The following is a 23,716-nucleotide window of genomic DNA, read 5'->3' on the forward strand; positions in this document are numbered from 1 at the left end:
TAAGGTCCCTTCCAACACAAACTGTTCTACAACTCTAGGGTTCTATGCAAATGGGGTTTATCCTTTCCTGGCCTAAGTTTAGGTGAGAGACATGACTTGCCCTGAAAGACAGTGCAAAAGAGGTGTCACACTCTCCTCTCAGAAATGTGCCAACGCACAGCATGAATGTCGCAGCTCATGGCTCTTTCCCAAACAGCCAAATGGTGGCTGGTCCTGGGGAAAGCTCACCCTGTGCAGTGGGGACCTGCAGCAATTCCAGAGCAGAGGCTCAAATCCCGCAGTAAGATAGAAGAGTGCAGTTCTAAGTAAGACATCGTTCCTTAGACCTTTGTGTGTAACAAGGGTGACCATTCAGGTCCTGATATCTGTTCAACAGATGTCAGCTGCTCTCTCAAGCCACTTGAAAAAAATTGCCAGATTCCAGTTTGAAGGTTCATGGAGGTTTCCTTGTTGAAGATCACATCAGCCAAGCTCAGGAACCTGGATACAGACAGACAACACTGACTGCTGAGTGTTTTCAAGCCCTTTATTGCTGTGGTGGGTTTAAATACACTTGGCAAAAGAAACCAGCACAAACATGTCTATACTGGTATCATTACTCTAGTAAAACAGTAGTACAAAAAGGTATACAATAATATTATCAGAACTATTGTGGCATTATTTCAACTTAGGAATTACTTCCTTCACAAAACTGTGAATTCTGAGATAACCCAGTAATCTCCTATGGAATTACAGAGAAAAAAAAATGGAGCCTGCTCAGAGTAAAACATACTAATATGAACCTACATTCAGCTCACATGGTTTTAAAACTACACTCAATCTACAATTAGAAAATAATGCTTTTACCTTAAATCTTTTTTTAAAAGTGTGACAAAAATGGAGTCTATTAACATGGTTGTTTATTCACATAAATGGAACCAGTAAAGGTTTTTCTAGTGGGTTTTCTGTTTTGTTTTTTTTTTTTAATGTTTCCCTAATAGCAGCACTATCTGCTACAATACAGTACTTGAGTTGTATTTTAAAATACATCATAAATGAGGATACATGGGCCTTTATCGTCAACTATACTGTGCTGTGGCACAGAGGACAGGACTTATAATTGCCTGCCTCACTGGCTTTCATACAATGCTTACATACACTGCACATCCAGAATCGATACTCCAGGATAGGGTCTCCTGTTGCAACACATACAGGAAGTTTCTCATCTCCACTATTTAAAAAAAAAAAAAAAAAAAAAGAGTAAATAAAGCTGAAAGAATAAAAACATGGTGTGCCAACTGTTAAATAGAAGTTATTAAATCATGTAACACTTCACTGTTCACATAGCCAAATACGTAAATATTCACACCAGAGAGTGCCCACCCCTAGAACCATACAGTCAACAAATCAGGACCAGCAGATCCAAAAGATGGAGTGAAGGGAAGGCCATCTGACCAAGGTAAGGTCAGATTAGACACCTGCACTACTATTATGCTCCTTCCTCTGATGAGTCAACTTGACAGCTGTTAGTGAGATTCTGTACAGCTGCACAGTAGGATCAAACAAGACATGTTAAAATCCTATTTGCTAAAAGAAAATTGACTCACAGTCAATTTTCATACTCACAAATTCCATGCTGTTAGCAGGAAACATATGTCAAAGACACTGTTGTGGGTATAGCCATTCCAAGGACTTACCCCTTAAATGTGCCCTTCTTACTCTATTTTTTTCACTTGACATATCCTCACACCATGTAGATTTAGGTAATTCACAAAACACTGGGACTTATTAGTTAATAATGGTTAAACATTCACTTGTGGATATTTGCTTCACACCACAACGGTGATGCAAACAGTAACATTAAAGTAGTAATGTCATGTGACACAGTATCAGAAGTCCTAAACTCCTGTGCTCTGTCCACCTGCATTTCAAATTAAGGTGAAGTTACATCTTTATGCCCAGTTCCTGAATGCAGTCAGTGTCTATTTTCCCAAACAACACAGTGCTGTATTACCCTTTCTGCAAAGTGGCTGACACCTGCATGATTCTTGCCCAATATTTGGTTTAAGCAGCAAAGCATTTAATTAACTTGGTCACACACAAAATCTGCTAAAACCCAAAATACAGACCAACAGCAGGAAAAAAATGATAGTATTATTACAGTATCATATAAAAATAAGCCCACCTCTCAAGAACATCATCCAGATCAGACTTTTTGTTATACTTTGGACTGTATCTCGTGAATATCTCTAGAGCAAGATCTTCATACTGTTGCCTCTGCTCTGGCCTAAGAGTTTCCAAGGATTCTAGTTTAACAAATGCTTTTGAGCAAGTATCAAATGCTCTGTTTGCACATGCACAGAGTGCCAAAAGGGAATAGATTTCAACTGCAGGGATAATGTCTTCATAATCTCTCAAATGAAGAGCTAAAAAAGAAGAAAAAAAGAAATCCAGGGAAATTATTACACGTCTTCTGAGAACTGCAAGCATCTGGTATGAAATATTTGCTACTAGGACACTATTAATCCGACAAATTGGACAAAGTGAACCAAAGTCGTTTCACTGACATGACTATGAAGCATTGCTTTTTAAAAATAAATAAAATTAGAGGATTTGACTGGGAAACTTCTTGAAACACTTCATTTTGGTTGGTTGGTTTGTTTTAAAGATGTTACAAGGTTTTGAAATAGATCTTCACTACTTGGATAAAGTATAAAGCACTACTTGCTTCTCTTAACTGCCACAGATTTTTTATGAAGCTCTACCGGGAGGTCTGATGTGAATTCAGGTGCGCCTTAGAATTTAAAGAAAGAAATGAAACAGTCAACAGAACAGCTACAGAAACTGACCAATTTAATCATTTGGAAAGTTAAGTAATAAAGTAATATTTGGAAAGTTAAGATTTGCATTGTCTTCAGGAAAGTCCTTTCCAGCCATATTGACTGCAGCCATAATCAATTCATTATATGGTTTTGGTTTAAATTCCATGGATCTATTAAGAACAGAAAAAAGTGCCAGCTATAAATGAAATTATGTGCTGTGCAATTAGAACAGTTTCTGTAACTTCTTTACAGGGTTAAAAATAAAGTCCTACCTGTTTTAAGCGCTGCATCTACAGACCCTTTATAGAGCTGTTTTTGTGCAAGTATGAAAAAATGGTAAGCCTCAGCTCCTCGCCAAGCATTGTCTGCAAAGCGATTAGTTGAAGAAAGAACATCTTCTTCCAGCAAACCAGCCAAAGCTGAAGCACTCTGAAAACAAAGCAGTATCACAAGTAATTTTTATATGAAACAGATACAGCAGGAAATGGGGATACATGAAAAGAACTTTTCTATACTTGGTGATTACACCACTGTCTGTGTTAACTAGGGGAAATATAAATGGACCTAAAGTGAACATTGTCAGACATTTTATAAAGAGCACAGGCACAACATATGGTGCAGATTTTCAAAGATAAATATTGTATACGTGTGTACAAATATATTTTGTGCACATCTGCAGACTGGTTCATACTTTGGATTAATACTGCATTTCAACACCAGAGCTCTTAAAACTTTGTCTAAACTATTTCATTTGGGCATATGAAGATGAATGTGTGCGCAGAAAAAAAAATGCTTCCATTTGTTTCCCTCATATCTGGAGCCATCTTCCTGCTAAATTAAAGGTAAGATAATCTAATCAGAGATCACTCTTTGGGATCAATCCTTACTCCTAAATGACAAGAAAATGACAGTCTTGCAGGAAAAAAAAAGTCTGGAGTTTCTTAGTACGATTTTCATTGTTACAGTGAAAATATTAGGAAAAACACATTACACTTGGGAAGAAAAATATCTATTAATATATATGATTTAAATGTTTTAAAATAATACTTAATAGGTTTTCATGGAAGACTTGCTTTAAGGAAAGCTTTGTTCTTAGCAGGAAAAAGGATTATTAGAAAAACATTATAGCCTCCCATGAAGATAGCTTGCTTTATTCTAGGTAGTACACACCAGAAGTCAGAAAGGAAAAAAAAAAGACACTACCTCTGAACTTTTCTCCTTAACTTTTCCCCTTTGTGCATTTTGCATTTGTTCATGGCACTGTTCCATAAGTAAGGCTGACAAAACATAAAGCTTTTTAACTCGCAAAGGTTTTGTCCTTTTCTTCGACTCTTCATCTGCAATCTTAAAAAACAAAACAAAGGGATTTAATTCTCTTATACAATTGCATGCTTGTTCAAACCTAGGAAATCATGCCAAAAAATGATTCTGCCTTTCTGTGTAATAATTTAGACTGCAAACATAACTATAAATGAAAATGTCAAAGTGAAGTATGCACATTATTCTATATTTATTTAGGTAACATGTATATAAAGCCAGATTCTCATGAAGGATATATCAGTGTAACCATGTATAAGTCTATTGACTTAGTATAAAAATAAACTGAAAAATAGCAGTTTTTAAACACATACATAGCTTTCAATATGGTCTGGTGGTTTTCCCAGGAAAGAAGAATGGCTTTTGAAAGTAACATATATTATATATATACACTGCTATATATATTTGCTGTAAAAATTACATATCATTCTTACAGACTTTAAGTTATGTAGACAAATCCCTGCAACCAACCCAAATCTAAGCAACATCTCTATCTCAAAGCCCACCACAGCCATTTCTAATTGAAGGTACTAATTGAAGAAATACCAAAATTCAACATCTTAAAGTTATTGACATTGCTATTGTTTTAAAAAAGGAGATAAACCTAACTCACACAACACATAAAATAGTGTGGACGTGGCAGCCCAGGCCAGTCTACCATACTTCTTTACTAGGCAATGCAGAGCAACAGGGCCTTTTCTGAGGTGCAGTTCATCTCACACTGAAGTGAAAGTCTCGAAATGATGACATCCGAAAAGTATCCTCTCCATTAGCTACAGAGGACATCAAGGGTAACTATTATAGAGATACCTGAACTCTGAGAGTTGAATTCATCTTTGCAGTATCCCGTATAATGGCATCTGCTCCTAGCACAGACATTGTTAAAACTAAAATAACCCCAAGAGAATAAAAGTAGCATGGAAGTAATAAGAGCTAGTGCAAAAAGCCAGCCACTTGACACAAAAATAAAACCTGTGATACCTTGAACATGAGCTTAGCAGCTTCAAAGAAATAATTGGCTTTACGATAGAGTTCTATAGCATCAAGGATTTTATTCTTTTCCAGCAAATGACTTGCATATCTGGCTAACAAGGATCCAATCTCTTTCATATTGTGATTTTTAGCCAGCTCCACAGCTTTATTCCACTAGAAATGAAAGGAGACAATTATTAACCTAATTTTTTCAAATACATTCTCAGAACAAGCCGGTTATCCGTGAATAGACTGATACATTTGTGTGCAATATTTCACTGCCATTTAGAACCAGACTACTATAAAATTAACATAAAAAGCAAGGGAATACAAATGCTAACATCATTGCCAATCATGTGATGCAGCAGGTCTGTGAAACAAATGCTGGACTTCTGTCCAAAACCACATACAAAACAGTCGCTTCTGCTTTGGTAAAAGCTTTGCAAAATCACTTCAATGCATCTCATAGTTGGACACATGGATTTCAACACTTCTGATATTACTAAAGCCAGACTCTCAAAAGCAGGCCTAAAAGAGGACTTCAGCCGAGAAGCTTAAAGCACACAGTAACACTTTACTTATCCTTCTGTACACTTCGTCTGCGAACTTTCCTGATCTTCAACAGTTTGGCTACTGTGTTTCCCTGAGATTAAAAGTTTGGCAGGACTGAGAGTCTTAGTTGTATCTCACACCTAATAGCTCTTCAGTTCCATAAACTAAGAAATTGTTGATATAAAGCCAGCTCTAGCCAGTCCTGCCATTCCCATACATCAAGTTCCTCATAGCCATCCTCAGTTTTTCTCTTATTTGTGTCAACACAAACCTTTCCACAAGTAAGTCATACCAGGAAACAGCTCTAGATGTAAACACACAGATCAATTTTCAGATCAGCTTTTTCCAGCTACCTCCTCACTCAGTCACAAATCTATTTGCATCTATACAAAGAAGGAGGGGGATATGGAAAACATCCTGAACAGACATCTCTCTCCTCCGGTCTTCCTCCCATTCCATCAGAAGGCAGCACAGCCCAGCTCCAGAGAGGCTACAAATGTCTGTATGCTGAGCATGCTGACCACACACCCTGCATGTGCCTTTGCACTGTCCCTCCAATGGTCTAATCTTAACCTCGGAGAACTGGCTTAACCTTGAAGTATAAATCTTCCAGAAACTGTGACAAATCTTCTAGACACTTAACAAGGACTTGTATTTAACTGGGCACTAGGATAGAAATCTCACAGTTAAACTGATATTGGTAAAGCAGATGATCTCCTGCTGTTTTACCTGGTTGAGGTGCACACAGGTATCCACTGCATCCTTTGGTTGATTACATTTCAGAAAGGCTGACACAGCTTGTTCACACATCCCCACTCGTACAAACATATGAGCTATATCCTGCAAAAATCATCAGCACCATGTTAAATTCACTTCCACATTTTTAGTACATTGTGTACTTATATTGCTTAATTTAATTCCGAGAGGCTGGGGAAGGGGTTGTTCCCTTCATGGATCCTATGAAGGCATCATGCACTGTTGCAAATATTTAGAACAGTGAATGTGCTACTTTCACACACTCCTTCTAAATTTAAAAAAGCTATTTAAAAATTTTTCTTTCAAATAAAATCATACCAGAAGGATTGTATTCTTACTGTTTAGAGTATTTTATGAAACTTTGCTACTACAGTGAGGTTAAAAAAGAAAGTGCTAGGTCTTGCTTTACTGAAAATGGCATTAAAAGGAGCACGTTTTGCATTTTTCAAGCATTTTCAATTAATCAACCATAGCATAGTTTTAAATTAGCTATTACATAGTAGGTCATATCCTGCTATATACCCTGTACATCTATATATCCTATTCACCCTATCCCACCTACTTTTTCTCCTTTGAGAGTATCTTCCATTTTCATTGTACATTAGTATTCCCACCAGAGTTACCATGCAAGAAGTTAGAGAGAGCAACTAGGAAGGATTTAGGGAAAAAAAAAACCAATAGTGTAAACAAGATGACAAAATGAAATCTAAAGTAGCTGTCCCTCCATGAGTGACTTCTCAGTGAAGCACAGCTATTTCAGAGAGAAATGCCACAATCTGGGGAGAGAAACAGTAAATTATGACTTAGCCATGTGGCAATAAAACATGATGAACAATTGTGCCTTTCTGGAGAACTGAGACAATAAGGGAAAGGAAGAATAATGGAGTATGAAAACAACAGTAATACCAGCGATCAATACCACAGTAACACCATTATGCTTAAGTGAGTAGGTCCTATGCTGCATTCCTTCTCTCTTCCTTAACCCTCCCAAGATGTGAAATTTTAAATAAATAGTTGGGTATAAATAAGACAATGAAAAATAAAGATGCTTTTTGCTTACAGGGAGCAATTTATGATTCTCTGGAAGTGAGTTAGCCAGATTCTCCAGTCCTTGGTAGTCCTCTAGCATGTAGTAACATTCAGCTAAACGTTCCTGGTTTCGTCCTTGCACATAATACTGTACAGCATTTAACCTAGTAGGATAAAAAAGATGTGGTGGCTTCTAATATATAAACACGAGTGAAGTTTTTAATTCTGTAAGCCTTTTGCATTTTTAAATCTAAAATCACATTATTTTTAACATGCAGCTTTCCTTGGAAAAACTTTTGTAGTTAGAATTTCACTGTTTTTCTAAAAAGTACTACAAGTTTTAATTTTCAGAGGTCATTATATTCAAGTAGTAGCAAGACTGATTCTCCGACTAGCATAAGGTTAGGAAGTCAAGGAATCTTGAAACTATAGATCATAGCAGATAATGGATAACCTACAACTAAACCTTCAGAAAAGGGCTTTACTGTTGTGCCTCTGTATTTTAAAACACAAGCACTGAGACATCCAAGACCATTCTCCAAAGTTACCTAAAACATCTAAAAGTCATCTTTCAAAATCTAATCACAAGTTTTCAACTGCTTTGGGACCCAAGTTCTTTGTGATAATACAATTTGGGTAATGGCGATACACAGAGGAGCTGTGGAACTCTGAGACATAGAGTTAGAAGGCAACAAGAAAAGTGCATGAAAAAAATTCTTGACAAGTTATTAACTAAGAAGACATTACCTCTGGCTCAGTAAGTACCTGACTGCAAAATGTGTTCTGCAGAAATACAATTACAGGTGTGCGCTGTCCTTAAAATCTTCCTTGGGTGCCCAGTTTGGGCAACAGCTGGAGACAGATCCAGGTCATAAGAAATCTGGACCTTTTCAAATATTTGTGGGTTGAAGCATTCTAGAAAATTCACTGATGTTTAATAGTTCTGTCCTACCTTTAACTACTTTTTTCTTTAATACTTCCTATATCCAGCCTAATACAACTGTAGAGGTATTTCTCTTCCCCTCCCCTCCTTTGAAACAGATAGACTTCTGGCAAAACGGAGATTTTTATCACCTCCATTCTTTAGACAGCTGATAACAGCTCTCTGTTTATCTTATCATGGAACCATCAAGGTCTGAGCTAAATCTCGTAATTCCAAAATTATCCCATGTACTGCATCCTGATGTCTGTCCCTCCTCATAAATTAAGTCTTGTCATCAGTTTAATAATTTTCTTTGTGATTTCCTTCTTACTAGTTCTTCTACAGAACATACCACTTCTGACGGTCTGCAAAGTAGTCTCCAATAGCATTGTGTGCCTGTTCCAGGAGGGCGTCATCCGAGTCCCCTGAGCCAGTTCTCAGCAGCTGCAATACCCGAAACCAATCTCCCAGTTTGATCCGCAGACCAATGGCAAGATCTCTGGTATAAAGAGAAAATAGCAGGGAAAAGTCAAAGACAGTAAAATAGGTAACAAAAATCTTGAGAAAAGCATCCAAAAGTATTTTCATGTTCTTAACCTGCATTGCAGGTATCACAGTGATCCCAGATATCTTATTTTGATTTTAAACACTATTCTATGAAAGCAAATACTCAGAGAGCTCACAGGTTATTTCAGACGTATGCACCTCCTTATTAGCCATACTCCTGTGTGAGGAGTAAAATGAGCAGCTGGTGAGACAATTGGGCTGATGTTACTCCAGGTTCCCTTTTACTCTGTTCTGTATCTTTCATGCTGACCACCACAAGAGATGGCATCAGCTGCAAAAGGCTAGAGGCAGGAGGAAGATGAGCAGAAAGGCCAAGGAGCGAGGAATATGAATAATGGAGACTAAAGTTGAGATGAAATAATGTGGATTTCAGAGACTTCTCTTTCAGATTCAGGGTGACTTTGGCTAAAGGAGAAAGGATTCAGATGTAGTTTTTCCTTTTTATTATTTTTATTATTCATGCATACATATGACTCACTGTGTGTCTGTCTGGCATGTTTTTCCAGCAAATAGAATAATTCTGTATTACTTCATATAAAAGTAATTCTGCAGGTGCATAGAAAATAAATGGGAGAGACTTATACATGTCTTCTAAAAATGCCCTCAGCTTACAAATGAAGGAAGGCAGTAGCAAGTCAGTGCAGCCAGCAAAATAAGAGCATCCATCTAAAAACATTAAAATTGTATTTGAAAAATAGATTTATTTCATCCTGATTTATTGTAGATATTTCTCAGGATTTTTCTAGTGGTGAGGAGACATGTAACGTCAATACAGAATTCCCATATTCTCATAGCTGGAGGATAGGATGCTCTACCATTGAAGAAACCAGTAAAAAAAGTAAGTTTTTGACTTCTGCAATCCTATAATGTCCACATTTCTCTTCAGCCATGTGAAAAGGAATAAGCCACATTTAAAAATCAGTGTTGCAGTGTGACTGAAGTGCTCAGGAGGCAGTCCACCTCCCCAAAGCAGCAGACTGCCATCGAATAATTTACGGGCAAGAAAGTTTTCCATTACCAGGCTCTAATGGGCATCTCCCTCCAGCTCCTGCCTTCTCCCTCTGCCCCCCTGTCCTCTCCCCCTTACTGGGAAAGAGGAAGGTTTCTCATTCTTACAGCATGAAAGAATAACTAATCTTTTTCTCCATCATTCCCTACTGTTTTTCATGGCTCCATTAATCAAAGCTTAAAAATTTCATGTGTGCACAAGTGATTCATGTTTCTCCATGTTTGACCACCATCTACAGGCTACACTGTACAACTGCTGCTGCTGATTTATCATTATCCTTTTCCAGCAGAGACAGTGCTCTAGCTAATTGCTTAGTGTTAATTTATATTCCCAGCAATACTGTAATTTTGCTTTGTTTGTTTTCATTCCTGAGGAAAAATTCCATTGATTGGTCCACAGTTTCATCCAGAGTCCTTTCTGTCTCTCCAGAGATTACAGTTCATTAAAAACTCTGTTGTTTGTATATGTAATTGGGAAGAATGTGTACTTGGCTACTAGCTAAGACCAACAGCACATAAATTAAACATTAGTTAAGACTGTTTGTAGTTTTGAAATCCCAGTTGAAATACTGACAAAATACTTGTGAAAAAAAACCTATGAAACACAGCACTACCTAGAACAGCCGAGGTTTTGCAACCAGTTTGGAATGCGCTGATTTACATATAGAACTGGTTATCTATGGATACAAAAAAATTCTCTCCATTTGATCCTTTTATGTCTTTGCAGAAACTGGTAAAGACTCTTCAGAGCTAAAACAGCCATTCCTGATTGAGGCATGCTTTTTTTTTTTTTCAGACTTTCTTTCTTTATTTGCTGCTGAGATGATTCCATACAATTACCTTCTGTCCATATCCAGATACATTCTTTCAGCTTCTTCAAATCTGCTAAAATAGGCTGCCACTTCTGCTTGCTTCATGGACTCACTCTGCAGGTTGCCCAGACACTTCACAAATTTAATACCTTGATAATCTTTGCAACGCACAAAAGCTTGTTCAGCCATCTGCAGATCCAGCTTCTGAAGAGCAGCTTCAGCCAGGAGACGCCTGTGTGAAAAACAAACATGACAGATGGAAAAACAGCTAGAGACTAAATTAAATGAGGATCCATTTAACTAGTAATTATTTAAAGAAGACATTCAAGTTATTGCAATTGTATTGTTTACTAGCTAATCTTAGTACAGTTGTATGATTGTTCCCAGTACCTTCTGTGACCTGTCCAGTAGCTTTCTCAGGGAAAGATGTTCAAGCAATTGCTAATATTCTTTTTTTCAGCTGTTCAAATGGACACTGGCTTGGGAGGAATGGGCAGGATATGAGAGTTACACTTGTCCTGCACGAAATGGGTTGCTGGTCTCAATGCAGTTCCATTTAGATATTTCTATCTATCCATTTGTCATTGCTTTAAACCTTGATGGCAGCCTCAGTCTAAAAGCCTCCAACTGCATTGGCCACGACAAATAAATTATCCTTCTGATCCATCTGGATGTTCCTTGTCCTGTTAGGATGGCAGTCTGGAAGAGCAGGGAACTTTGGGAAACCTTGTACTGGTTTCACCCCATGGGTTAGTTCTGCAAATAGTGAACTTCTACCTGCAGGTCAACCTACCTTAAACAGGTGCTTGAGTGAGCTCTAGAATTCTCTGCAAAAATCAGGCAAGTTAAATTTAGCCTGGTTGACTGACACTGAAAGAAAGTCAGCACAGCAGTGCACTGACAAAACCAATAATATTGCTGCTGTATTCAGTGACCTAAGCCATGCTTAAGGCAGTACCAACTCTGTATTTTTGAATCCATTTGAGAAGGCTGGTATCACTTCAAATCAAGTGCTCATCACTGACATCAAAGAAACCGAGAGAAGAACAGTGTGGCAAATTTAACCCATCTACTAAACACATCGTCCTGTTTGCTGCATTCTAGAATTAAGGGCACTGTCCTGTTCTGATCTGGAATGTATTTGCTCTATATCCAGTACTTCTAATCCATCTCTTCTTTACAAATATGTGACGTGTTTTCTCGTGTAATAAAAATGAAGTTCATGGCAATTTTGGAGCAAGATGAACAGAATTCGATGTGTATTTTGTGATTCTACAATACAAAACTTTTATTGAGACACAGATTTTCAAACTAATAGCAAAAAGCATGGATGACTTCAAAGCTCCAAAAATCTTCAGCTAGCTCAAGACATTGAGCCCTTCTCATTTCTGTCCTGTTATGGCCTGTCCAAAATGCTACGAGGTGAGTCAAACTACTCTTACCTTCTATCATTCTGATGTGTTCCCTTTTTTTTAAGCGCTGTGTCATCAAGGTTCAATATCAAATATATAAATTTAATTTTTAATTTAACCAACTGTCAGTTAGCTTTCTGCCAGCTTTTTTATTTCCTTTAAATTCACCCCTAAAAGCAGGGAGCACTGCGTTTTGGGGCTCATACAGCACAGAGCCTTTACCCTACACCCACTGCCATGACACACACCACATTGCCTGCCATTCCAGGTACTCCAACATTGATAAATTCTTAGTGCATACTGCTTAGCTGGTTTTAATTTGAGGTTTTGTAATTTCATACTAGAGCTGTCTGAACAGTAAAAGAGTACAAAAGAGCACAAATTTACACAAAGTTGGCTTATAAAAGATTTTACCAAAGTCTGGGATGTGGATTGTCTTCTATGAATTGGGAAGATTCCTCAATGCCAACTTTTTCAATCAACGCTCGACTGTCTCGTAATGACCGGATCTCAAAATTGATGATGTAATCTTTGTTAGGATGTTCAGGATTCTAACATAATGGATAAAGAAACATATTTTTATTTAGTGTGACCTTTGTTTTCACCCAACACAGATATCTACTGTTCAAATCAATAAGACAGACACCAACTTTTCTTACAAAATAAAATTAATTATACTTACCTTTAATATTTCATCCAGGAGAACAGATTTAATTTCTAAATCTTCAAAGTTGCAAATATATCCAGATGTTTGTATAGGTTCCTTAAAATTAAATAAGTTACAAAGGAATAAACTTATATTCTTTCTGATTAAATCCTAATCAAATCTATTAAGTATACATATAAATACATTCATCTCCAAACTAGGATTTAATTGCATTTCCAACAAGAAACAAATACTAAAGTCATTAACATTATTGACAATTCTATAAACACAGACATCAGAAAAAATTTCATGTTTTCTGTAACTAAATTATGAGAGATAAACATCTATTATTTAGAGTCAACTGAACCGTGTTTTACAAGTATCTCTACTGAAATTGCATTTGTTTCCCAAAGCATACAAAACATTATGCTCCTGAAAATATCTCATATGTTTTATAAAAATATGACAGCATTTTTATGTTTCCAGGACTGATAGTTCGTTTTACTTATTTGTTCTAAAACAACATTCCTACATGAGAGTTGGGAAGATTTTGAGATTTCCAGAAGAAAGTTCACATAAACACTTGTCTAACTGAATGGTAAGCACAAGAATACCATTATTCAAGAAAGAGCCATTAACTTATGAGCAAACTTGTAAAATGAACAGTTTATGTATGTTAACATTTACCTCTGGATCCAAGTTTCTGAAAACATACATTCTTGTTTTCTCCATCATTGCAAACAAGTCTGGGTTATCTTTGGCCCATTTCATGTCCCAGACATCTTTGCGTTCCAGTTTCAGCTGCTCCCCTATCACCTGCTGTCCTGTGCTGTCTATCGCCCGCGCGTCCAAGTCAAAGAAAGTCAGAACACCTGAAAGGTCTATGATAGCGAGACGACTACAGACAAACAAAGGAATAAAAAAATAGGACAGCTAAAAAAAACACTATTCAAGGCTGCAAATATGAAATAGCTCTCAAAACTGGCACAGTATAATGCTATAGATTCCATGAGATGCTGTCGTGTGCCAAAACCAGCACAGATGCATGTGATTTTCATTTATCTGCACAGCAGAGACCAGAGACATGGAAACATCTGTTCACAGAGGATCTGGCCCTGCAAAGGCTCTGAAATACGCCCTTTTTTTCATCCAGCATTTTGAAGATCCTTAGTACATCAGATATCAAGTTGAGTAAATTACAGGTTCTGCCCCTCGCCAAACTTTTCCTGACAAAGACTAAAATTAACAACTGAACAGAACTTGTTTTCCTTATTTACTAGGAGGCAATGAAGCAGATTATTAAATTAAAAAGTCAGTTTGGTGATGTAAACTGTTAATTCCTAAAATAGAATTTCTTACATTTCTACAAAGGGTATTCTTTAGGTTTTTTCAAGGCAATAAAACGTATAATCCAATTAATCTTTCAGGTCATTTAAAATATGGGAAAAATACAATTTCTAAAATGTTACATTTGAAAATTTCCAGTTACACAGTCTTCAGGAAATCATAGAAGTCTGTATTTACTACAAGGCCATTTTAGAAACATTTCTAAATCCCTATTAAAATTTCAAAAGCAATTTAGAAAATTTACTTTAAAAAGCTTATGGATCTGAGCCTTCTTCACTAGCACAAAGTCATTTAGGAAAGAAACAGCTTGGGTTCAGAACAAAATGAATGTGGCTCTGACTCGATCACATTACCTTTTGACTGAAGCAATCTATTTTTGGGCTATATCTAAAGAGGCAAGAGATCTACACAAGCATTAGGAATCTTTTTTGAAATTATAAAGTCATTTTGAAGTGATTAAAATTGTCTTGCAAGTTCTCTTTAGTCAGTATATTTTTGCCTTTTCTGCCAAGACTCTTGTGTGCTCTCTTGCCCAAAAATAGCTGTAACGTAGAAAGCCAGTTGAAAGCCAGTAGTTGTTCAGTAGAAAGCAGGCTTGCTAGAAGTATTGCCACCAGTTACAGCATGTAACAAAATTAATATGGGATGAACAAACTTTGCAGACATTAGAAGGACAGGGAAATCTAAAGAAGTCTTGGAGATACAAAGTTTCAGGTTATAACATAATTTTGTCAACTAATTTCATGATCACAGGAAGGTTATGCTTGGTTCATCTAATAAAACAAAGATATTTTCATGTATACAGGGTATGAAGCATAGGAGAGCTTTACTAAGTGTCTCAGAGCAGTCTCTGATGACTGTCTATAATTAGTAATAAAGAAACAGTTAAGCAATCAATAATAACAAATAAAATTAATAGTTTATATTAAATTAAAATTAGTACATACTTATTATAGAATTATAGATTTCACATAATTAGTATTTTCACAAATTTTAGTGCTTTATTTTGAAATTGGATACCTGTGTTAGAAGCAGACCTGTAACCCACCTGGAGTTGCAGTTCAAAGACAGCTGATAGGCACGACAGTTCAGGATGTAGGTCTGCACTAGAGCCACACTAGGGAGACTGTATCTCTGAATAGTCCCGGATTCTCTTCCCTAGGGAAAAGCAATCCTGGCTTAGCAAGAGAATTTTTCCATCGGTAAACTCTTTAAAATGGTTTTCTTTATATGCTGTCTTAGTCAAAAGAGCTTTTGGATAAGTACAGAGCGTAAGTGGAAAGAGGAAGTATCATCACCCTAAAAGTTCTGAATTCTGCTATTTAAACATGATGCTACAATTGACAGATCTGCTTAAATCAGTGATGTTAAAACAAACAGCTCTAGTCCACATACAGCCCACAGAACAGACCCTATGAACTTCCAGACATGGTCTACATAACAAAAAAGAAGAACAGGCAAAAGATCTTTGTCCCATGCTAGTAAATCCCCTCAAACAGTGCTACTTTTAAAAGGAAATGCTGTAAAATACACTGGTTATTCACAGGCTTGAGTAACAGGAACAAATCTAAGTACTGATGTGACTTATCTTTATTTTGCTGAATGACACACCCATTCCCTGTGTTGAGACACTATCAGGCCAACAGTCTGAAAGGAGTTTGACATCTCTGGACTGAGATGGTCACTGCCACTATTTTCTCATGGTGTTTCTGTAGACTGAATAACATATCCAGCTTGGTTTACCTACTGTTTACCTACTGTTCAACTCATGCTGTAAATGAGTCAACATTAAACTTTAGGTAGTCTAAACTTCATTCCTTCTTTTTCTTTTTTCTTCCCCCAAAGCCACCCCTAAGATCCTCAGCATGAAATATCATCTTTGATTTTTTTCACATCTGTATGCCCTATAAACTAAAAAGCAGATTTGGTCAGAAGCATTAGAAAATCCTATCCACTGCAACATGCATTCACCTTCAGCACATCTATCCAGATTTGATCTCAAAGGCATTTCCTCTCATTCCCTTCCTTTTAACCGAAGACACTGATTAATTATTGTCTGAATTTCATTTTCTCATTCCTGTTCTTCAAGCACAAACAGAATCCCATCATTACCAACTAACCATAACACTTTTTTCATTCATGCTTTTTCTCATGACCCATTGATTTTGTAAAATCCAGCAAAGGATATAACAAACAACAACAACAAACAGCTCAAGTAGAAACATGGGAAAACACCAAAGTCTTTGTTGGAATGTGGATAACATGAGGAAACAGTGTTCTTTTTCTATATTTGTTCTGCTCACTTAGTTACTAATATGCATATAGCAAAATACCATACATTATACCATTAATATGTAAATAGACAAACTTTATAAATCTTTTTGTCTAGAACACAGAGCCTAGAAGAGACATCCCAGAACTCACAATACAGAATTAAGTCTTAACCTGGACTTTATCAAGTCCTATGTATAAGTATCAACTCGGGCAACTAGTCCTAAACTGTAAGTACTTCGTGAATTAACCCTCCTAAGGAAAGAATCCAGGTTAACAGAAGAATGTTAAAGTTATCTCTGGAGAAGTTTAGAAAGACATTTTGTCTGTATAAGTTCTAAATTCGAAAATGCTTTGAAATTATGACTGCTTATGACATTCTGCAGAAGAATCTCATGCTTACAAGCACAAGGAGCAATAAGGAATTGTTTTAATCATGTAACTTACCACAAGTAGTATCTTATCAGATGCTGTTATTGCACAAATTGGATCTCTTGTTCCCTGAAAGTATACAAGCAACATCAGTATGTTTTACTGCGAAGGTAAGAATACCCTGCTAAAAAAAAAAAAAAAAAAAAAAGGTTTATTTAAATATACAAGAATGTTGCTAAGTATCCACACAAAAAGGGGATATCAAACCTTGTCAGCATACAGTGTATGGATGGGTTTATGATATTACTAGCCTTTGTTAGGGGAACCATGACAATAATATTAACAGCTTCCTTTCTTTTCCTGCTCCTCCTCCAGAAAAATAAGAAACACAAAATACAACAGGTGTTTAACAAAAAAACACGGGAAGGCAACTATCTCTGACTTGTGAGGTCCCTAATTTCAAGTATATTTGTAGGTATAGTCACACACCACATAAAGTAAAAATGGCCAAAAATACTAGAAAAGATTACAAGGGTTATTGAGTTTCAACAAGCCAGTATTTTGTGGAAGAGGAGCTGCTTCTGACCACGAAGACAGCAGGTATCTACATACTGCACCCCAGAATATACTTTTTTCACATTCCCTACAATTTACTGTATATCTCCAGTAATACTTAATGACACAGTAACAGCACAAACCAGAGGGAAGAAACATAACATGTATGCAAAAAAGGTAAGAATGAAAAAAAAGTTTAAGTACAATCACTTCTACTAATGACAATCTATGAAAATAAATAAAGCTAACTACTGCTCTTTCAAGCTACCAGTGACACCACAATAAACTAGTTAAAAACATCACTCACTTCAATAGCTCTGCTGTAATCAAGGCGTCCATCTCCAGATCCTGAAGAGGTGTCATCAATATGATAGATCCTGTAGAAAAAACAAGTCCAAACAGAGGATCATTTTTGGTAGCATATAGCTATCTCCAGTCCTTGGAGAAGAAACCATTGAATTGGAAAAGAGAACAAAAGCTATGCCTGTTATGTTCCCATAGTATTCCCACTGATAATCCTGTTTTCTATTGATATAAAGATATGGTGATTGCTTTTACTTTCACAGCCCCTGATGGTCCATTCCCATGTGATTTGAGAATTTTCATTCTGCAGCAAACCATCAGCCACCTTCAAACATGCACTTCCATATTTCACCAGGCTCTTCTCTATACTCATGAAGAGCTTCACCTTCATAGCCACAAAACTTATGTATTAGTGTGTTATTCAATACTTCATCATAACTTCTCTTTTGCCTTAAAAAGTAGCATTGGGATAGATTTTAGAATGCTAAAATCATCATTAAGGCTGAATTACAACTATTTACTTTTTTCAATATTTTACAAAATTTACAATCTTGTCCAAGGGTAGGACATTCAGATCCTACAACAATGTAAGTTATTACACCATCTACAGATAATTATTCATTATTATAGATATATGGTGACAGGAAAGGGTAGATTTATAGGCAGATTTTACAGTATCTCTATGGAAGAACACAAAAAATAACACAAAAGGAAACCATAACAAAGTTGAAAGCTTGTGGAGGTGACAGAAAATTTAATGCTAGAAATGAGCACCTGGGAAGGAAATATTTTGGAGGCAGAATTATGTTGATTTTGGCTTGTTTAGTTTGAGAGGATAAAAGTCCATACAGGATTAGTTGTCAAAGCCACAGTCAGACACAAATGTATTTAGAGAAGAACCAGCTGGACAGACTATGTTCTGTCTGACACATGAGAAGGAGTTAAAGTTATCAGAGGGAATATAGCTGCCTGGAAACGAAGAGCATGGAGGAGAAAAAGGGGAGGGGTAAAAAGGCATGAAGAGACACAGCTCCCTAAGAGAAGCACGTAGAGAGCAAATGGAGACACTGAACAGGAACTAATCCAAAAATGTCTAAGAGATTTGGATAACAAACACACAGTTGTTATGAAAAAATAGTATTTAATCTTACAAGCCTACGAGTCAACAAATGTGATTAGAAAAATGAGAAGAGTTTATATTTTAGGCATGGGAGAGTCCACCTTTATCAATAACACCAGAGCAAAGGAAGAAAAATGACAAAGCCTGAAGACAAACCTTTCTCTGCCTTCTTTCCTGGTCCGTGCTACCTGATTGATTTCCATTGCTGTGAGCTTCTTGGCCACACGGTACTGCCAGATGTAAAATGCTCCTCTGGAAGCTGCTATCACATGTGTTTTGGTCATCGTGACAAACAATGGCTCTGTTATGAAACCCAAAGGGTTGCAAATTTAGAGTGGCAAGCACTGGAATAGATGCCAAAAAACAACCACCCACACCCCCAAAAAACCTAGCAGCAGTTTTTGTTAACTGCTAAGAAGTTTCACAGGGGCCTTGTGGCCTTTTCCAGAAGAAGAGAGAAAATCTTCATAAGTTCTGATTTTAGAATTAACACTTTTCCCCCTATTATTTCAGCAGATTTCCATGTGCTAATGTCGAAAACATCAAATACATATAGACAAACTTTCAGGTTAATGACCAGTTCAGGAACACCTTGAATGTCTTTACAAGATCTATAACATACCTCCATATCTGACATATTTGTAATTATTCAAATATAAATAAAAGAAGTGCTACTCAAAAGTTGATAGTCTAGAAGAGATTCTTTGATCAGCACCACTTAAAAACAGTTTGTAAATTTTAAATTAGACGAGACCTAGAAATACTATTTGTATCTTAGTTAATAGCTGGGCCAAATATCAATTCTTTTTCTGAATGGCAGCAAATTAAATATTTAGCAGAGTGTATGCTTAGTCTTACTTTTTTATATCCAAAGATTACACTGTAGGAATGCAGGGTATTTTCTTTACTTCAGCCCTAAGCCCACTTAGAATATGTGCATAAACTGAGTATCTCATTCCTGATGTCCATATTCAGTGACCAAATATACATAAATATATATATGTACACAAAGCATTACAATATTCTTTATAATACACTGTCTTGACTGTATTAAAGCTCCTTTTTCCTTTTTACAATCCTTTGTTTCATCTTTCTGAAAACCAGTGAATGCACATAAGAAGGCATAGAAGAATGAATAAACCTAGTAAGTAAATCCCCCAATGCCATCATATTCTATAAGTAAATCATTATGCTACCAAAAAATGCCAGGTAAATTCAAAAGAATTGTATGGCCCAGCCTGGTGGGGGAACACCGAGTCATACAGATAACATGATGTGAGCACAAAATACAATTCTTTTACCGTGGATCTTTTTTGCTGTATTTTAGCACAGAACAGAACTCTGGAGGGAGCTATAAGCCTGCCATAAAGGAGAGCAGTGCTACAAGAGACAGATGGGGGAAGATTGGTTGAACAGATTTTATTTCTTTGAAACCAAGAGGATTATATAAGCTACCCGATGGCCGCAGAATACTTTTCAGTAAAAATGTGAATACTGGGTAAGAAGGCTTAGTGATGATGCTTAACATGTGAGCAGCACAGTTGTTTACATTATATGCAACTCAGTGTATTTCATGTACTTACAACACATTCAATTAGTCACATCCAAACTGAAGGGTTTTTATTAATACTGTTTCATCAACAGTATTAATAAATTCTACATATTTGTTCTGTTCTTTTATTAACTTGCAGCCATAGGTGCTCTAACAATTATGCTTTTATCCTTTAAAAATGAAACATCAAAATCTTCTGACTTGAGCGGTAATGAGGTTTGCTCAAATCACTAAATCCTTCTACTAAGCCTCATATTGGGACTCAGTCAACATTTAAGCACTTGTAGTCCAAGACAATGCTAAACCAGGCCCACACCTGAAAGCCATGGGCATTCCTCACACTCACCAGGTGACTTCCCATTTGACCTGCATCTTCCACGGAGCTAAACTTACTCATTTGTGCACAGCTTAAAATACCCCAATCCAGGAAAAAGGATGTTCACATAAGGTCTGTTGTGATTGTCAGAGATCGAAATGGTTAATGATTTATGCATTCTAGGATTGCCAAGGGACTTTTGCAGGCTTCTGCAGGACTTTTGCATTATACCTCTGATGGTCCATCAAAGCCCATCCCCCCCTCTGCCAATCTTGAAAGGCGGGAAAAACCCTTTGGCCAGGCCCCTCATGAGAACTCAGCACAGACCCAGGAGATGTTGGAGGCTCATGGTACGGCCTGTGACACTAACCATGGATATAGTAACTCATAACTTCTTGGAGTGTGGGGGCTTCCCCCCTTCACCCCCAGCAGATCAAGGCCACCACTTCAACTGACAGACATGGAAGCGGCAACTACCAAGTGTCATCGCTGGACCCCGTGGGCGGTGACTATGGACATTTTTCCACTCTCAGCTTTTCTTTCTCTTACTCTCCCTTACCCTTATCCTGTCTTTCCTTTGTCTCCCTTATGAATTTTCCCCCCCAGGGTCCCTATGACAGATAATATAGATGACAACACCCAAAATGCTAACATACCTGTTCAAACAAAATTGTTAAAATAAACCCTACCTATATATGTTTTCAAACACAGATTATTCAGTGTCGTTTCACTCTAATCCACCCCAAGGGAATTATTGATAAGAACCTGGGTTACCCCCTCCCCCTTTTCTGGGGTAGGTCGTAACAGTGATCTAGAAATAAGATGGCAAAGCATCCATGCTTTATCCAGGGGATGCAATCAGTTAGGCATTTTATGAACATGTCTGACTTAAACTGACTGTGATTGTCAAAAAACACACATACACCAACCCCTGACACATTTCCCTGCCACTTCTTTTATAGCAGCTCTAGGAGCAGCTTGACAACAGAGTAATTTGGATCAGTTCATTCATCTAACTGACCACAAAATTAAATAAATAAAAGATTAGTTTAAGTTGGATTAAAGAGAAAATCACAAATTCTGGAGCAGGCAGGAATGAGCAGCCAGTATGGAGGGCAGGGCCCTCCCTTTTTTGCAACAGCAGGCTCAAGGATGATTGGATTTAAGCCAAATGTGAAATCCTAGGGATACACAGCACACAGACACAATGATCAGGATCAGATCCATTCAAAACTACATCTGGAAGAGCAGTATCTACATGTGGGAACTGATGGTTTTACAAAACTACCTGTATAACTTAAACAATTGCATAGAAGACACATGATTTTTTCTAGAATTGCTTTAGCATTTTATACTGGTCAGTCATTGAACAAGAAAACACAAAAAAACACAAACAGAAAAATCTGTTGAAAAAGAAACTAAAATCCAAGTCTAGACTGGACACTAGGAAACACTTCTTTACAGAGAAGGTAGTCACACATTGAAACAGGCTTCCTAGAGAGGTGGTCAGTGCCCCAAGCCTGTCAGTGTTTAAGAGGCATTTGGACAATGCCCTTAACAATATGCTTTTGGTCAGCCCTGGAGTGGTCCTGAACTGGATTGGTCAGTCAGTCCCTTCCAACTGAAAGTATTCTAGTCTGCCTTTTCACCAGAGAGCCTTCATCACTGGGCTACTGTCAGTGTAGAGTCGTGATGGCCAATAAAGATACGAGGAGTCAGTTATGTACAGAAAAGATGTCTTCTGTCTTTATTTTCTCATCTGCTTTTTTATACCCCTTGCTAGCAGCAAGCAGTATCCTTATTTTAGGTAAGCAAGCAACAGCGTTTTCATTGGCTAGGATCTATGGGTGATACATTTGGCAAAGCTCAAGGCCTTATTGCAGTTCCCACATCCTAGGCCTACCAACTTTACAGTCTGCCTTTGTTTTCTCCATCAGGGCTGTGTACTGACTTCCTTATCATCAAGGATATACCCGAAAGTTTGCCCAGTCGATACCTTCATCCTGGGAGCTAACAGACCCACTATTAACCCCTTCAGGTTACCACTCTGCTCCTAAAATGTTCTCCTTCTTGACTGCATAACAGCATAGATTCAACACAAGAGAAGGATGCCCCCAGCCACTACAAGTTTAGGCTGTTGCTGGGGCAGAGAAGGAAGTAATGGGATTTCTCCTTTCCTAGGAAAGGAAAGATGCTCGTTTCAATTCCCTCAGGCTGAGGAAGATCTAGAACCCCTTTCAAGGCAGCTGGTTTAACTACTTAGTTTCCTTTAGTGTAGAGAAGTATTACCATCTTATACAGTAGCACTGGTTATAGCAGCCAGTGCTGCTCACTTGAGCATCAGTGCCCTTCACAGAATCTGTGCTCTGACTATTAATCAGATAGAAATGCAAGCACATAAAGTCTGAAGGAGGCAAGATATTTGGGTACTCTTCTGCTCAGCACTTTCACTGCATAGCAGCTTTCCATGCTAAATGTAGACTTCTGAGATAGTCTAGCTCCTCCTGCTGATTTTGCAGATAGCCAGCTTCAGTACTAAGACAATACTTAATTTTCAGACCTTGAAAATATGTATGGAAAACATTTAAACAGGTGCCTTACTTTTCAGTGATCAAATACTGAAAAGTATTAAACATACCATCCCCATCAAAACAATTCCAACATGTGAAACAACTGCCCTGTAAGTTTTCTCTGGACCTTCTTTCTCTTTTCACCTCATTTCTCTTCACTGTTCTTTCATAAAACCTCCTCCCTGAAGGAAAGAAGCTTTACTTCTTACATATCCAGGAATCTCAACTAACCTTCCACAATGCCTGCATTTCATCTACACACACTCCATCTCACTTCAAAACTGTAAGAAAACACCTGCTTTCATGTCTGATCTTATAAAAATAGTAAATGGAAAACAAACTTTATGCATGACTACATTACTTTGCCACATGAAAAAGCTGAGATACTTTCTAGTATACAAAATGGGATACACAAACACAAAACAGGCAAGTCATCCCACCCAAATCTGATGGAAAGGAAGCAGTCTGACAGACAGACACAATACTAAACTCTTGTTTTCATACAAGGCTGATACA

General features: G+C 37.3%; 1 protein-coding gene across 2 annotated transcripts in view; it reads right to left on the reverse strand.

The window, feature by feature from the left end:
• Positions 1–467: 467 nt before the first annotated feature.
• Positions 468–23,716, reverse strand: part of WDR35 (WD repeat domain 35) — a 44,438-nt gene continuing 21,189 nt past the window's right edge. The window contains exons 13-28 of one of the 2 annotated variants that reach the window (XM_051809777.1): positions 18,919–19,063; positions 17,647–17,716; positions 16,860–16,913; positions 15,190–15,299; positions 13,482–13,692; positions 12,831–12,911; positions 12,563–12,699; positions 10,765–10,968; positions 8,702–8,848; positions 7,459–7,591; positions 6,372–6,482; positions 5,100–5,264; positions 4,005–4,145; positions 3,074–3,230; positions 2,165–2,405; positions 468–1,210 (exon numbers count right to left, since the gene is read on the reverse strand). In XM_051809777.1, coding sequence (XP_051665737.1) covers positions 1,063–1,210; positions 2,165–2,405; positions 3,074–3,230; positions 4,005–4,145; positions 5,100–5,264; positions 6,372–6,482; positions 7,459–7,591; positions 8,702–8,848; positions 10,765–10,968; positions 12,563–12,699; positions 12,831–12,911; positions 13,482–13,692; positions 15,190–15,299; positions 16,860–16,913; positions 17,647–17,716; positions 18,919–19,063 — 2,255 coding nt within the window. In that variant the 3' untranslated portion in view covers positions 468–1,062. The remainder of the gene's footprint in view (positions 1,211–2,164; positions 2,406–3,073; positions 3,231–4,004; positions 4,146–5,099; positions 5,265–6,371; positions 6,483–7,458; positions 7,592–8,701; positions 8,849–10,764; positions 10,969–12,562; positions 12,700–12,830; positions 12,912–13,481; positions 13,693–15,189; positions 15,300–16,859; positions 16,914–17,646; positions 17,717–18,918; positions 19,064–23,716) is intronic. The other variant, XM_051809786.1, reaches the window with a different exon arrangement.

This window comes from Manacus candei, unplaced genomic scaffold (assembly GCF_025592945.1).
Source record: "Manacus candei isolate 608988 ecotype Guabito, Panama unplaced genomic scaffold, ASM2559294v1 h1tg000007l, whole genome shotgun sequence".
NCBI lineage: Eukaryota > Metazoa > Chordata > Aves > Passeriformes > Pipridae > Manacus > Manacus candei.